At 44.5% G+C, this 14,472-nt stretch overlaps 1 protein-coding gene across 1 annotated transcript in view; it reads left to right on the top strand.

Annotated features, from left to right (window-relative positions):
- Nucleotides 1–5,298: 5,298 nt before the first annotated feature.
- Nucleotides 5,299–14,472, top strand: part of LOC146187342 (uncharacterized) — a 272,734-nt gene continuing 263,560 nt past the window's right edge. Inside the window, exon 1 of the mRNA XM_084607651.1 lies at nucleotides 5,299–5,753. Coding sequence (XP_084463777.1) covers nucleotides 5,600–5,753 — 154 coding nt within the window. The 5' untranslated portion in view covers nucleotides 5,299–5,599. The remainder of the gene's footprint in view (nucleotides 5,754–14,472) is intronic.

Below are 14,472 nucleotides of genomic sequence, written 5' to 3'. Positions count from 1 at the left end.
ATATAGCGAGAAAAATGAGCATGATAGCTACTGCTACCACCCCGTTTCAAAGGGGACGCTCCTATATTCCATCCATCCATTCCATCCATCCTTCCATCCATCCACTAACCTAGGTTTTAACCTGTCATATAGATTAGGTGGAAAGGCGGTAGAACAGCGCCTGCCTGGTTTGGTGTATGCAGACGATATTGTGCTGCTAGCGGAGAGTCTCTGGAAGAATTGTAAACTCTAGTTAAGTATTGCGGAGACGAAGGGGACGCTCAAGGCTTCAGTTTTAGCGCAGTTAAGTCGGGTCTGATAATTTTCAACGGCGCCACGGAACAGGGTCTTAAAATTCAAGGCCACGAAATAACCAGAGCAGCAGAATATAAGGTATAGGTAAACAAAGAATTGGCATACATTGAAAAGCATGAGCAATCACTTAAGGCCCAAGGGCGAAGAAATGTCGGGATAAGGAAGCATAGGGCATTGTGGGGATACAACACGTATGAGATTTTGAGGGGTATTTGGAAAGAAATTATGATTCCCGGGCTTACTTTCGGAAATGCGGTTTTGTGCCTAACATCAGAGGTGCAGTCGACATTAGAAATAAATCAGAGAACCGTCGGACGATTAGCACAGGTGCCCACGGCGAAACCACAAATGAGGCGGTACAGGGAGATATAAGCTGGGCATGTTTTGAAGTACGGGAAGCTCAGAGTAAAATATTATATGAGGAACGTCTGAGGAAATTGGTTTGGTTTGGTTTTGTGGGGTTTAACGGCCCAAAGTGACTCAGGCTATAAGAGACGTCGTAGTGGAGGACTCCGGAAATTTTGACCAACTGGGGTTCTTTAACGTGCACTGACATCGCACAGCACACGGGCACCTTGCTTTTCGCCTCCATCGAAAAGCGGCCGCCGAGACCGGGATTCGATCCCGCGTCCTTGGAAACAGTAGTCGAACGCCTAACCACTGCGCCACTCAGAAAATTGGACAGTAACAGATGGGCAGCTAAAGTATCTAAATACGTATATCTAAAAAGCGTTGACTCACAGTGGATTAAAAGAACTAGGAAACTAACCAGTAAGTATGCTGGTCCCAAGGACGAAAAAATAAAAGAGCGTTAAGCAACAGGTGAAAAACACAGAAGGTAAAAATTGGATAAATTCGATGGAAAAGAAACAGAGTGTGGAATTATACCGAAAGTGAAAAATGCAGATCAGGAAGGAAGATTTCTTTGATAACTCAAGAGGCAGTGCCCTACTTTTTGAAGCTAGATCAGGGTGCCTTAGAACACGCAGGTACAAAAAGAAATTTAACAATGGATATGACGCATGTGCTGTGTGTGGTAACTCCAGTGTAACAATTGACCATATTATACTCGAGTGTAATGGTGTCCATCCGGATGTCGATGCAGGCGCAGTCACTCTTCCTGAAGCTCTGGGGTTTAGTGGCCGGGTGAATAAACCGGCAGTGTAAGCTAGGAAAAAACGACTGGAAGATTGCTGGCTCAAAAGCAGAAGAGTGACATAATGTTAGTAATGTAGAAATAAAAACTCAATAAATAGAATGAAGGTATAGTTAACCAATTTAAAACAATAATTAAGATATAGGGAGAAAAATGAGCTACTGCTACCACCCCGTTTCAAAGGGGACGCTCCTATATTCCATCTACTCACATCCATACTCGGGTGCCTCGATGTCAGCGGACCCTACCGTTGAGAGAATGAAATCGCGCAGAGGCGTCCGTGTGCTGTGCGATGTCAGCGCACGTTAAAGGTCACCAGGTGGTCGAAATTACTCCGCAGCCCTCCACTACGGCTCCTCTTTCTTTTTTTTTTTTTCCACTTTAACTTCCACGTTCCCCCTTTCCTTACGGCGCGGTTCAGGTTTACACAAAACCAAGTGTGACAGATGCTGTGCCTTTCCTTTCCTGTCAACCAATTATTATTATTATTATTACGTTGAAACTGAAATCATTTTGGAGGCAAGCATCAACAGTCCTAGGCTTTGTTCGCACAGTGGTGCTACTGGCAGTCGTATGTGTGTCTTCTGACCAACATATTTGAGAAGTAGTTGGTCAATACATGTTATGAAGAATTCTTAAGTTCTCATATTACTATCACGTAACTGTGACGGAAGCATTGTAGTTAGGAAACAATGGAGGGCTACCTAAAGGTACTCTTTTATTGGGCTGACTTGCACCCAAAAAGAACTTGCACGAGTTAAATGGTTGTTTCAATAAGTATACACAAGAGAATAAACATAGATACTTCTTGATGCATATGCTTAGCTAAGTTTGGCTGACCAGTGAGCAAGGACTTGACCGTTTTCGAGGTCCCGTAACAACGAAGTCTACTCGAAAGTTTCTTGCTATCCTCTTTATATTATGCGATACGCGGTGAACGTATGACTCCACACGTATCTCTTTTTCTGTCTAGCATCAGAGGTAGTGCATGGAACAGGTTTACGTTTTTCATGTTTCCCTACCTGCTTAAGCAAGCCTTCCACGACAGCCGCCAGCACAGAAACAGGATAGCCATCATTCTTGAATCGTTCGGTCTGCAGTGCGAAACTCGATTTTACTTGGTGAATACACAACTTGGACAGCGCGGATATAAAAGACAAGGAGACGATACCACGCTTTCCGAGTTTAGAATGTGAGAAATTGTGCGTGCGAGGCATATAGGCCCCAAAAAATTTGGCTTGTCATGTTAAAACACAGTATTAAATCTAAAAACTGAAGCGCGTTATTTTGTGGCAGTTCAGAGGTAAAATTCATGAAATTGGTGACAGCAAAAAGCCGCCTCGGGACTTAGTAGGAATCAGTGTTATCACCCATTAGTTGTAAAAGGACCAGGAAATTGTCAACAAATCTACAAACCTGAGCTACGCAATCATTACACTCATTCTGGCTTAACTCACGGTTAAATTTTGCTAAAAACGTTTCGCACAAAACAGGAGTTACACAAGAGCCGATAAAAATTCCTTGTTTAGGACAAATAATTTTTCTCAAAGCTAATAATAATACGATTAGCTTAATCATAGTACAATTTATTTCACTTCCAATTTCAGTTGTAAGTTAGCGCTCGACCTGTGTGCCTTTCTTGTCCTCGTCTGTCTTGTGCTAAGCCTCCCTGTAAATCCTGTGCCAACTGGCCCAGAGCTCCATTTTACTAAAGTATAGCATGTTTCTTTGTTGCTTTACTTTCCTGACAAATGACAACAAATTTCGACATCAGACTGTAAACATGTAAGCTGCGTATGAATGAAATCACATGCGGGTCATTCCATGCCAAACGTACCAGAGGAAAGGAGAAAACAGACCACACAGGGGCTCCACCACCATCATCTGATGCTCTCTTCCGTATACGGTTTTTCGTGCAAAACTCGAAACAGAATTCCGAGCGGCGCCACGGCGGTGTCCTGCAATGCAGTGGCACTGCGGGGCAACCATGGATCCATGTGCAACACTCAACTTCAGAAATAGTTTTCTCACCTTAAACAAAAACGTTCCGGTTAGAATCGTTCAGCGCGATTCGTATGAGACTAGTTAGGAATTGAGGTCTAATTTATATTTTTACTAGGAACGCCTCTGTGCCACATTTACGCGTGAAAACGCGGCACACAGACGTCTTTTAAAGTTTCACTTTTATTCTGGAATAAATTGCGCTGTATTATAGTTTAAACATTTTAACGAGATCGCGTATATTACAGAGAAGTGGCGAAACATGTGGTGTTGCTCGCCAATGTCATGAAATGGTACGAAGATCTGCAAAAACGTTTTTTTCGGAAAAAACAACAACATTAAACACCCCAAATATACTGCGCTACAAATTTATTTGCTGTGTCATTAGAAACCGAAATAGGTACCCGTTAACTGTGAAATATTTTCAAGCGCGAAAGTAAAATATTTGATTCTTTTGTATAATATTTCGTGAGATCAACTTTTGCGCTCCTCTCAGAAATTTTAAGGGCTGTCGCAAGACCAAGAACTTTTTTCGTCAAAATGGTTGAAGTTAATTAATCTAGCTGGCTCGTTACAGAACCACAAATATTTATCGATAAGATCAGAGGGGTCGAGTGCGAACTCTAGTGCGCTTGTCATGGAACACAAACAATATTCCGCCCTTGAAAAAGAAAAAGAAAGAAGAGCACTTGCCGGGCTAAAATTTCTTCTCTCACTTTATCATCAACAGTTCAATTTTAGCTCCAGTGACTACCTATGCCCACGCATAACCCGGCACACTAGGCACACTCATGACCGCATCCTTGCGCAATACTTTGCCCGTACGAACCTCTTTCAAAATTATTTCCCCGCACTGTCACTCAGTGGAATAGTTTGCCACCTCATGCCTTTGTCTCGCGTGATGCTGCCGACTTTTAACAACGTGTGTTTCCTCTCATCTGAGATAGTTTCTTCACGTTTCTTATTTTTTCCCTCCTGGCATATATACTTATCACCTGCTAGTCATTTCTCTGTGTATTTTATTTTTATTGCTTCTGTCACCTTTTGTTCCAAGACGATGCTGTTTAAAAGCGATCCCTTTTACCCTATAATGTCGTCACATTTGTCGCGCGCATTTCAGATTCTTTCCAATGATTGGTGTTTGTTTTGTGTGTGAGGTGCTTGCTTTTATGTCCTTGGTTGTTGCTATATATTGTCCACTCTGCTTGGCCCTCGGGCTACAGTATATTGAAAATAAATAAGTTGAAAGGCATGCGGCAATATTAAATTACGAGCATTGCGGGAATAGAGTGGGAGCTTGCGCAGGACAGGGTTAATTCCTTGGCTATGCAAGATGCTATTGGTCTGCTCTGACGGTAATTAGGCCGATGATGACAACATGAGTCCATTTTATTCGCGAAAATTCTGCACTATGGCCCAAAGGTTGTGCACGGTAGGTTGTGCAGCACGAACGCGACAGTAGGAAGCGAAGTAGAAGGGTGCTGCAGGATCCACTGACTGTCAAAAGACCTGGCTTTCGAAGATAGGAAACACAGAGACTTGTGCCAGTTCTTTTCAAAAGGTCCGGGTTTGGGAGACTATGATGCACATTCCTACGCGCCTCACCTCCTCCCAGTAGAGTGAAAGCAAATAACGCCTTGGTCGTGGAGCTCCGAACGCCTCATCGGAGTCGCTCAACATTGGAACGCGGAACAGCTCCTCTTGGTTTCGTGCCCTTTTGAGAGCCCACTGCCCTCTGGTGACGGCCGGCGCGACGTGGAGCGCCCTTGGCGCCAGCCCGCGTTTTCCTGCCGCCTGTCGGCGTCGATGTCGACTTGCGTGACGTCACACGTGACGAGAGAAAAAACAAATTGCATTGACGGAACCGGGGGAAAGGAAGCTGGAGATCACGGTGCTGGAGATGAAGGAGTACGTGGAAGAGAATGCGGTCTGCGGAGGGAAGCATGAAAAGAATGAACGGAGAGGGTAGGGCTTTTAAGGAGGAGACTGGGGCGTCAGTGGCGGCGGACCTCCCCACCCGCGTGTTCCGGAGGCTCTCTCTCAGAGCGGAGTCTGAACCCGGCTCTCGAAGCCCGCGTGCGTCTCTCCTTGTCGAGTGCGGAAGAAGCGGAGCCGGCGCTGAGGCCACGCGGCATCGGTGAACGGGCGATGTTCTCCTCTACGCCGAGCCCTGCCGTCGCGTCGGCACCGCCTGCGACGAGTCATCTCTCCTCAAAAAGAGCGCCACGATGGATGTGGTTACTGTTGTTTCTCTGTGCAAGCGTGACTATAACCACTGCTTACGGAGTTACGCCTCCCACGGGTGAGTTTTTCGGAAAGCCCTGCTCATCGCGTTAAAAGCATGCCGACACATGCAGTCCGTCAGCAGACAGAACAATACGGCGGACACCGTATCTTGGTTGTTTGTGTTTACAGATATCGAGCAGCTACAGGACAGACGCTTTCTATTAGACGCGCCTGCAGATGGAATGAACTATCCGATGACTTATTTTCGGTGCGCTACAAGTTTGCCTGAAGAAAGTTTAGATAAACTGTTATTATTTTTGTTATTGTTGTCGTTTTCGCTAGCTTACTTTTGCAACAGTCTGCATGCCGCTTTATAAAACCCGCGTAAAAAACGCTCATGAAACTCCACACTGAAAAGGCAATTTCTGGTGCATGTGACGTAATTCGGAGTCTCAGTAACTGAAGTGATCCCAGTAGCATACGGGCAGTCGCAATTGACAGGGACACAACATGCATATCAGATCTCGGCACTACAAGCTTTGAGTTCTTTGACAAGATTGTGCGTTATATGAAATCAAAATCCAGTATTATAGGTTTCAAAATAAAGTTTGCCCATGAGCAATTGATCCCACTCTAATTGCTCGCAACCGCGGCATGGATCGGCAGAATAAGACTCAGCCTATTAGGCCGAAAGCATGGACCGGGACAGTAATTATATCTGAGACCCTTTGTTTTCAAATAAACTTGGTGTTGTGCCCAATTCTTGTGCCCCAGACAAACTACATTGGGATTAAATTCGGTTTTTATACTGAAACGAGTCTTCAAGAGATTGCACTTTTTCAGTGCACAACGCTGAACGCACAGCGCGGACACTAAGAGATACCTTATTCTTAAAGCGTGTCTCTAGTGACATCTCGCTAAACAATGTTGTATAAGATGAAATGATCGCAGGATATTTTCTAATAGAGTACTCTTTTGTAGTGAGTGACGGTCCCAATCAGACGTCGTCTCGGCCAGCCTGTTTTTGCGGCGTTGCCCGCACAAACATTCATCTGCAAAGCTATTGCGTCTGCTTTTAAAACGGCTGCTGCTATGTTTAACGAATATTTTGGAAGGGTACAAACACATGACTACCACGCAAGTGCCGTACATAAGAACGTCATACTACATGAGCTAATCGCTGAATTCTGTTGTGTTTGTCAAGTCAAATGTAAGAAATGTCTGTTTCGATAAACCCTCTCTGTGCGACATGACATTTTTATACTGCCTATCGCATCAATGCGCACACAATAGGCAGTTGGAGTTAGAGTTCATTAAAGTTACACAGTTATAATTGTCTGGGTGAAAAGGGCTAAAGGTGACTCATATGGTCACCTGCCTAGGCCCTAGTCACGCTGTATTCATAGAGTCACGGCTTGAAATTAAGGCAAATAAAATATCACGGACAAAGTACACAATATTACAGGAAGAGTCCAAGATTTCTTTTTTCACATAACGATGAAGATAAGTATGTAAAGAGTACCTTTCTTACAAAACACTTATTAAATGTAAGAAATAACCCCAAATAAGTTCTCTTTCCAGAGCTACAAGAAAAATATTCCATAAAGCGGGGTATAATTTCCGAAGCAACAACAATTATGCTCTAAATAATAACAAAATAGTGGAAATTTTCGCCTCTTTTCGGAAAGCAGATAGAGAAGAAGAGATTTTCATGTTATCCATCAAGTCAGTATAAATATTCAGCAGGTTAGAACTTTGCCAACTGAATAATTGCGTTCCATAGTTCGTCCTCGATTATGTTTGACAAAACTGCTTTTCTAAATTCGTAATGTGGCTCGTTTTTCGTATATTTTAAGGTCAATAGTGCTGGATAACTTTCAAAATCTTAAAAATCAAGCGATAACAATCGCAGCTTAATAAGAAATGGTTCAATGCCTAGAATTCAATTCGGCCTGTAATATATTTGTGTCAAGTCTCGATAAGTTTACGATAAAGCGCGCGCTTTTTTTTTCTGCAACATATAGAGGCTTTCCACATTTGACCTATTAGTAGTTCCCCACACAAGCAAGCAATAATGTAGCCGCAAGTGAACTGTACTGAAATAGATTAGGCGATACAAATAACGAGGCAAAGTAAAGGAATTCTATTAGGAATACCAATGCGTTGCGCAAACTTGGATTTATTAAAACAAACATGAAAACACCAACAGACATTTTTCATACAAATTTGATTTAGGAAACCCGTTGCAGTGGTCGTGACTAGAATATCCCTTAATTACTTGTATGAAAAGGCCTCTTAACAGCAGTAAATAAAATGTACTTTGTTTTGTCAAAATTTATTAATAGTTCGTTTGCAACAAGCCAGTCGTAAACATTCTGCAGCCATAAATGTACACGCGGAATTAAGAAGTCTAAATTTTGCGCAGATGAAAAGGCACTTGCATCGTCAGTATAAAGGAAAACAGCAGGAGGGTGTGGAATACATACAACACCGTTAATGTAGAGAAGATTAAAACAAGGGTTTATAATTTATCCTTGGGGAAACCCAAATTTATTGAGCTGATAATTATACGTGTAATCATTTACTACAACATGTTGAGAGCGACATTATAGGTAGTTCAGCGATACTTTAAGGGCAGCCCCTCGTATTCCTTATTATGTTTAATTGAATCGAATCCCTTACTGAAATCTAAGAAAATATCCACTGTGTACAAATGATATTTAGTGTTTTTAACAAGCTTATCCTTGATGCTAATCAAGGCACATTCAGTCGATTTGTTATTTTTTTTATTCTTGAATTTTCTACTGGCTAGATGAAATTACAACATGTTTATAAGGGTAGCTTGTAATAATAGTATAACTGACTTTCTCTGCTATTTTGGAAAACAATGGAAAAACTGATATAGGTCGATAATTACTCATGACATTTGCAGCATTGCCCTTAAACAAAACAGCCGCTCTTACTATCTTTACTTTGTTGGAAAATTCTTGTGTCATGATGGGATTTGTCAAATGACAGAGTAAATTAGCAATCAGGCCAGCAACTGCTTTAATTAATATTGCCTTAATGCCTCCCACTCTACAGCAATTGGTATATTTGATGCCCAGTATTCTGTCATTAACTTCCGCAGGAAAGGCGTGGTGAGAAAAGGTTGTGCTTATAAGCTTATGCTTATAAGCTTATAAAATTATAAGCTGGGTGCTTCTCTCTATTGAAAGAGCTTCTCCTGCTGGCCAAGATGCTGCTGGGCAGGCTGCATTCCATATTATATGCAGCCGCTAAAATGACACGAACCTTTAAAGTGAAGGCTGTCCTCACTCAGCAAAACAAACGAACCACGTGCAACAAATGACTGAATTCTACCGTCTTCTCACAAACGTCGCATTCGCCGACGCTGGCGTCGTGCGCCCTCTGCTACAGTGGGCCGTTCTCTTTCGTTCCCTTGTCATGGCATTTGAGAGGCGCCTTTTGAGTATAGTCTAGGCTACATAAAGAGAACTACCAATTGAGTACATGCGGCAGCTTATCAGGCTACACAACGTGCTGGTGGACTTCTGAGAAACATCGACAGGATAGCGACCCTGTCGACGGTATGGTGTGGTGTATGGCTTCATAACAACACATATTTATAGCGGCGTTAAAAAAAAAAAAAAAAAAAAAAAAACAATCTTTGACTGCCTCTAGAATGGCAAGGCATACTGTGTCACGCATTTCTTTTTTTTTTCAAAGCATTCGCGAGGTTTTGACAACCGGCATCTCCCGTTCGGGCTCTGCGAAACGAAAAAAACATTACAGTAGGTTTTGCTTACATTTATGTCTGACACTAGCGCTGCCGCCTTGTACTTTCATGCCTTCTGCAGAATTAAAAAATATTCCCCGTTTGCAATTACATTTCGTACTTTCTTAATATGTTCTAGGATGTTTATACTTTCTGTTCACCAAAGGATGACGTCTTAAGTGCGCTATAAAATCAGGAAACTTATTTGAAAACATCCCTTTCCCTGTATTTCAATTAGAGCTAGGCCTATTTTTCACCCCCTGCAGCTTCCGCGAGTGCCCCCATTATTTGTAAACACGACGTTGGTGTACACGTTGCCTATGCCTCCGTCTGGAACTTAACGTGGTGTAAGCGTCTGCTATTATTCATGTAGCGCTCCTCTAGGGGTGTAAAAAAAGAACGTTAGTTTTCTGTTCCTATTATCTTCCTTCCATTGGATGTGCTTCGCTGACAGAGATAACAGTGACTACCTATTGCCAAACCTCCCGCATTGCTAAGTGGTATGATCATATTAGAAAGCATGTGCATGATCCTCAGCGGACGTATTCTTTGATCGTATAGCGAAATTCCTCGTACAACATGAATAGGGTGATGCATGCGGACGTTACCCCGCATCGGCGTTCCTTTCGACACCAGTTGTGTTAGCAGTTTGCGGGACAAAAACCCATCGAGTTGAAATGAACTGGAGGCTGTGATTGAGACAGAGAGCGCTGCTAATTCCTGTTTTTCAAATAAAAATAATTGGAGAAATGTCGTTGCTCTTGCCGCTCATACTTGCAGTGGGCAATGGAGGCATCGACCTCATTTCGACGAGCACGCTACGGCACTTAAGCCGTACGCGAATTTCGGTTTCTAAGCCTTCTTCAGAATTCGCGCTGTTTTATGTGACGCTTTGCGACAACATGTGAAGACGCACTCGAATTAGCCGCGCAAGTTATAACTACATTTAGTTTACCTTGGAATATAAGAAGAAATATCCAGCATTCTATTCTTACAGAGAGAGAGTGTGTGTCTTCGCATCGTTGTTTTAACATTTAGTATAATCACTAATATAATAACAGCTCCACTTAGTTTGTTTGTTTTTTTAAATCATTCACCCCAACGTTTACCCTTTCCTGCATGTTATCACCTGACTTCAAGAAGACAAAACATTGCTTTTCTGCTAGTTTTTTTTTTTTCCCCGACAGCAGAATCTACCACACCATGGAGCATTCATATGGGAAGCTCTCTCAAAATGTAATAACAGAGGCCGTGACCTCTGGCGCGGTTCAAAAGCGACCCCATTATGTGGCAAGTTTGAGGTCTTTACGCGCTGGCGGCCTGCCAGCTTGCTCGGCGAGCATCCGCACGCGGCCTCACACGACTCATAACAGATGGGCTCAGGGCGTCTGGCAACCTCCATTGTGCTTGCAGTCATGTCTGCCACTCGTCTTGACTCAATGGCAGCGGCGATAAAACGCCGACACTCGCGCCGATAATTTTCTCTGCATTTACGGCGTACTGGCCAGAAACCGCCTGGTGGTTTTGCATCGAAATAATTTCCTGGTGTGTTAACCGCGCTGCTAACCGCCGCTAAGAGGATGCTAAACATTTCTTGCCAGTTTTCACTTCACTCTCTTTTTCCCCATCTCTCCTATTCTGACTGTTATCAACTTTGTCAAGAACGCCACGTCTAGCAGCACATGTCGCTGGGCTGTTCGCCGTTTATACACACAGAGTCACTGAGCAAGATAGCTTGCACGAGCGGAATAAGGCAGCAATTCACGAATCCGTCATCACGAGAACGAAAGATACGACAGTGAGAGGTCCCTGGCTGCTGAAAATGCAGGGAAGCAAAATTTCGCGCAGAATTCCCTGCTCATTGCGAGGGCCCGACTAGGGCACTGCGTAAATTGCACGTCCAGTATCGTGTTGCATACACGGCTAGCTAGCTGTGCGTAAACGCGGTGATGGAATTAGTTATTTGTAATTCCGTTTTGTAAACATCCGCGTGGCGTGTGCACATGCACACCTTCGCGCCATAGTGAAGGATGGGGAAACGGGAACCGTGGTTATGAAAAACAAAAGGTGTTTTGACAAAGGTTGTATCATAGCCTATTCGCGCGCCGACCGTCCGTGCCTGTTTGCACCTGTATACCGCGCTTAACTCCCCTCCGCTCCGGCGTATATAATATACTACTCGCATAGGCAGCGTCGCGCAAGATGTGTGGGGCACCCGAACTCGGCTAATTAGTGCGGGGGAACGAAGCGGGAGAGCCGGCGTGCGCGCCTTGTCATCATCCACTTTGACGGCTCCTTTCACCGCTCTGTCGGTAGTGCGGCAGCGCGGCTCGCGCCGTCGTTCCAAAACGCGATCGATCTTCTGACACAGCGCGCAGACAATGTTGCCGAGTTACGAGGCGGTGCTGCTCATTGTGCACAATTTGCGAACGACATTTTAGTTTCTTGTCAGGCGTGCGAAACGAGGCGTTTGTTCTTAGGGGACCGAGCGCTCGACGGAAGGTTTCATTTTTGTACGTTCGAGCGTCCGCGTGTGCTAAGAAGCGGGAGCAGTCGGGGCAAGTTTGAAGCGGCGAGCGGAGCGTCTCTTATTAAATTTAATACAGTAAGTGAGCCCAGTCTGCAGAAGGCGCAGCCGCGGGAGGTTCCGATCTTGCCAGTACCCGCTAAGCCGCGGGAGCTCCCGCTGTGCGCAGGCTCAACGGCTCCTTTGTCTGCCCGCAACGCCTCTTCGGGCGAGGGGCTTCGTACTGTGGACATCACATTTGTTTCATTTAGAAGAACAAGTGCTGAATATATAGTTTTCATGATTCTTTGTTTTTTTGTGTGTGCTTTAACTGTAATAACGGCGTTTTCTCTACCAGAACAGAATTTGAGAAATCGGAGACTGTATTTAGTGTTGAAAACTCGATTATCTGATTTTGTTTAGATATACACGCTGTACGTTAGACGAAATCGCCTTTTTCACGCTTATATACATCCAAGCGAATAAAAAGTGAAGGGACGATTTTGTTCATAACCACGGCCGCGAACTTAAAACAAATGGCTTGCAGCTTCGCTCTGCTAAGCTCTGTGATGCTAGCGAAAGCTTTGTTATGCTTGGTTATGCTGTTTTCCAAGGCCAGGTTAGACTCGTGTGAGGTGACAGTGTGTATGCACCCTCTTATATGTTGCGTTGTGTATCCTAAGGACCATCGGATTTCGCCCGGTATTTACGATACACAGTCTGAGCACTGGTTCCGAGACGTGGCTCCTTTCTGGATGTATGAGAAAGTCCAGTGAACGCCTCGCGTTTTTATTTAGCCGGGCCACGAAGCACGTGGTTCCTCGTAGATTTTGAAATTCTGTCAGTCTTATGTTCTATATTTGGGGAGATATATGAAGTTTGCGAGATTTGTGAAGAAGAAGAAATAGATATTCGAACGAAAAAAGAAGCGAAGCAGAAGAAGAAGAACAGGACGGCACAGGCTTCTGGCGCCGCCCCGGAGGTCAAATTTACCACGGCGACGACCTGGTTTGAAATTTCTCCCACTTAATAAACCTGCATCGCCCGCAGTTAGAACGCAGGTTATTATTACTAATTTGCTGCTGGTTGTTTGTCCTGGGAGCTTTTTTCCTAATAAAGTTGTTTTCATCCATCCTATCCCTGATTTACTTCATTCAATAAAACCTGCCTTGCATGTGTTTGATCCTACGTATTCAACTCGAAACTTTCTCCACAGTCTTCGCGTTCGGTCTAACAAGATTGCGGCGATCAGCCCCAAACACCCCCGAAAAGGACGCAGATTTTTATTATCGTACTGCCGTAGTATTACCGACGACGCTAATAACGTTCTTCTTTTGCAATTTTGACAAAAATGCAGCAAACTATGACTTCCATGCAGTGCCTTGTACGAGGTCTATTGTAGTCGACTGCGGTGGCCAAAGTTTGAGGATCCTGCTCTTCGTCAGAGATGGAGGTAGTTTAGGGCAGAGCACATTGTGTGGCATCGAGCAGAGGATAGTCTCACTGCAAACGATGCATTTTCTCCTCACAATCACACCCGTTTGCTTTAAGCAGTGCTTTTTGAAGCGGAATTGATTTATAGACTGCACAGCAATAGAGCTCGAAGGTGGGCTGTATACAGAACATTAAGGCGGAAGACGAGGAGATTGTCCTGAGGCCCAGTATACTGAAGAAATGTTTAGAAAACACACCCGATTTTTTCTCGAAAGCATCACAAGGATGCCATACCTACCTGTTGCTTAGCTATATCTGTTTTTGCTCCGTCATTGCAAACAGATCCCGCAGTTTCCTCCGCGAATCGGTTTCCACTGAGGCCCCTGTGTTCTGACAAGTGACCATGACCACCAGGACGATTCGTCTGTATAATCTCCGGCATACCTGATCCGAAAAAAATATTACGGGCTTACTCCAGTCACGTCACTGGCAGTGTACTAAGAAGTACTGATTTGGTTCGTGGTTTAGATCAAGATCCGAGGTGAGGTCATGATCAATAAGTGCTCAATAATAGGCTGGTCAACACCAGCTTTAGTTTCAATCGCCCGTACGAGACCATGTTGTCGTCAAGTCCCAAAGAAGCTTAGCCGATCAGATCACAGTCAGCTTGAGAGCGTTGCTGGGTAAACGGGGCTGGTTGGAAGCTACCGATTTCTTGGCTGGTAAGCGTCCTCGCTGCCGAGGCGTTAGTTCAGCTGCCATTTTCGCACGTAGCCCATTGTTGATTTGGGACGCTTGGTTCGGTCCCGCTTTGTCTCCAGGGAAATCTGGCACGGCAGGCCTTGATGTTGTCCGCGCTTCCCGGATCTTGTTAACATTAGTCAACCAATCACTGGCTGCTAATTCTTACCGAGAAATTAGGATGCCTTCTACGGTGACAATCATGGCGAACTACGGCGCGTGGGCACAGTCCACGGCGCAGCCCAGCTGGCGAACGCTGCTGCGATGCAGGTGGCAAACGCCACTGCGACGCGGAGCTCCGTATTGTTCGACGCGGCGCAGTAGGCCTAGCGAGAC

This window comes from Amblyomma maculatum, chromosome 6 (assembly GCF_055883805.1).
Source record: "Amblyomma maculatum isolate TAMU_Amacu chromosome 6, ASM5588380v1, whole genome shotgun sequence".
NCBI classification, from domain to species: domain Eukaryota; kingdom Metazoa; phylum Arthropoda; class Arachnida; order Ixodida; family Ixodidae; genus Amblyomma; species Amblyomma maculatum.
This window is presented reverse-complemented; position numbering and strand designations above follow the sequence as displayed.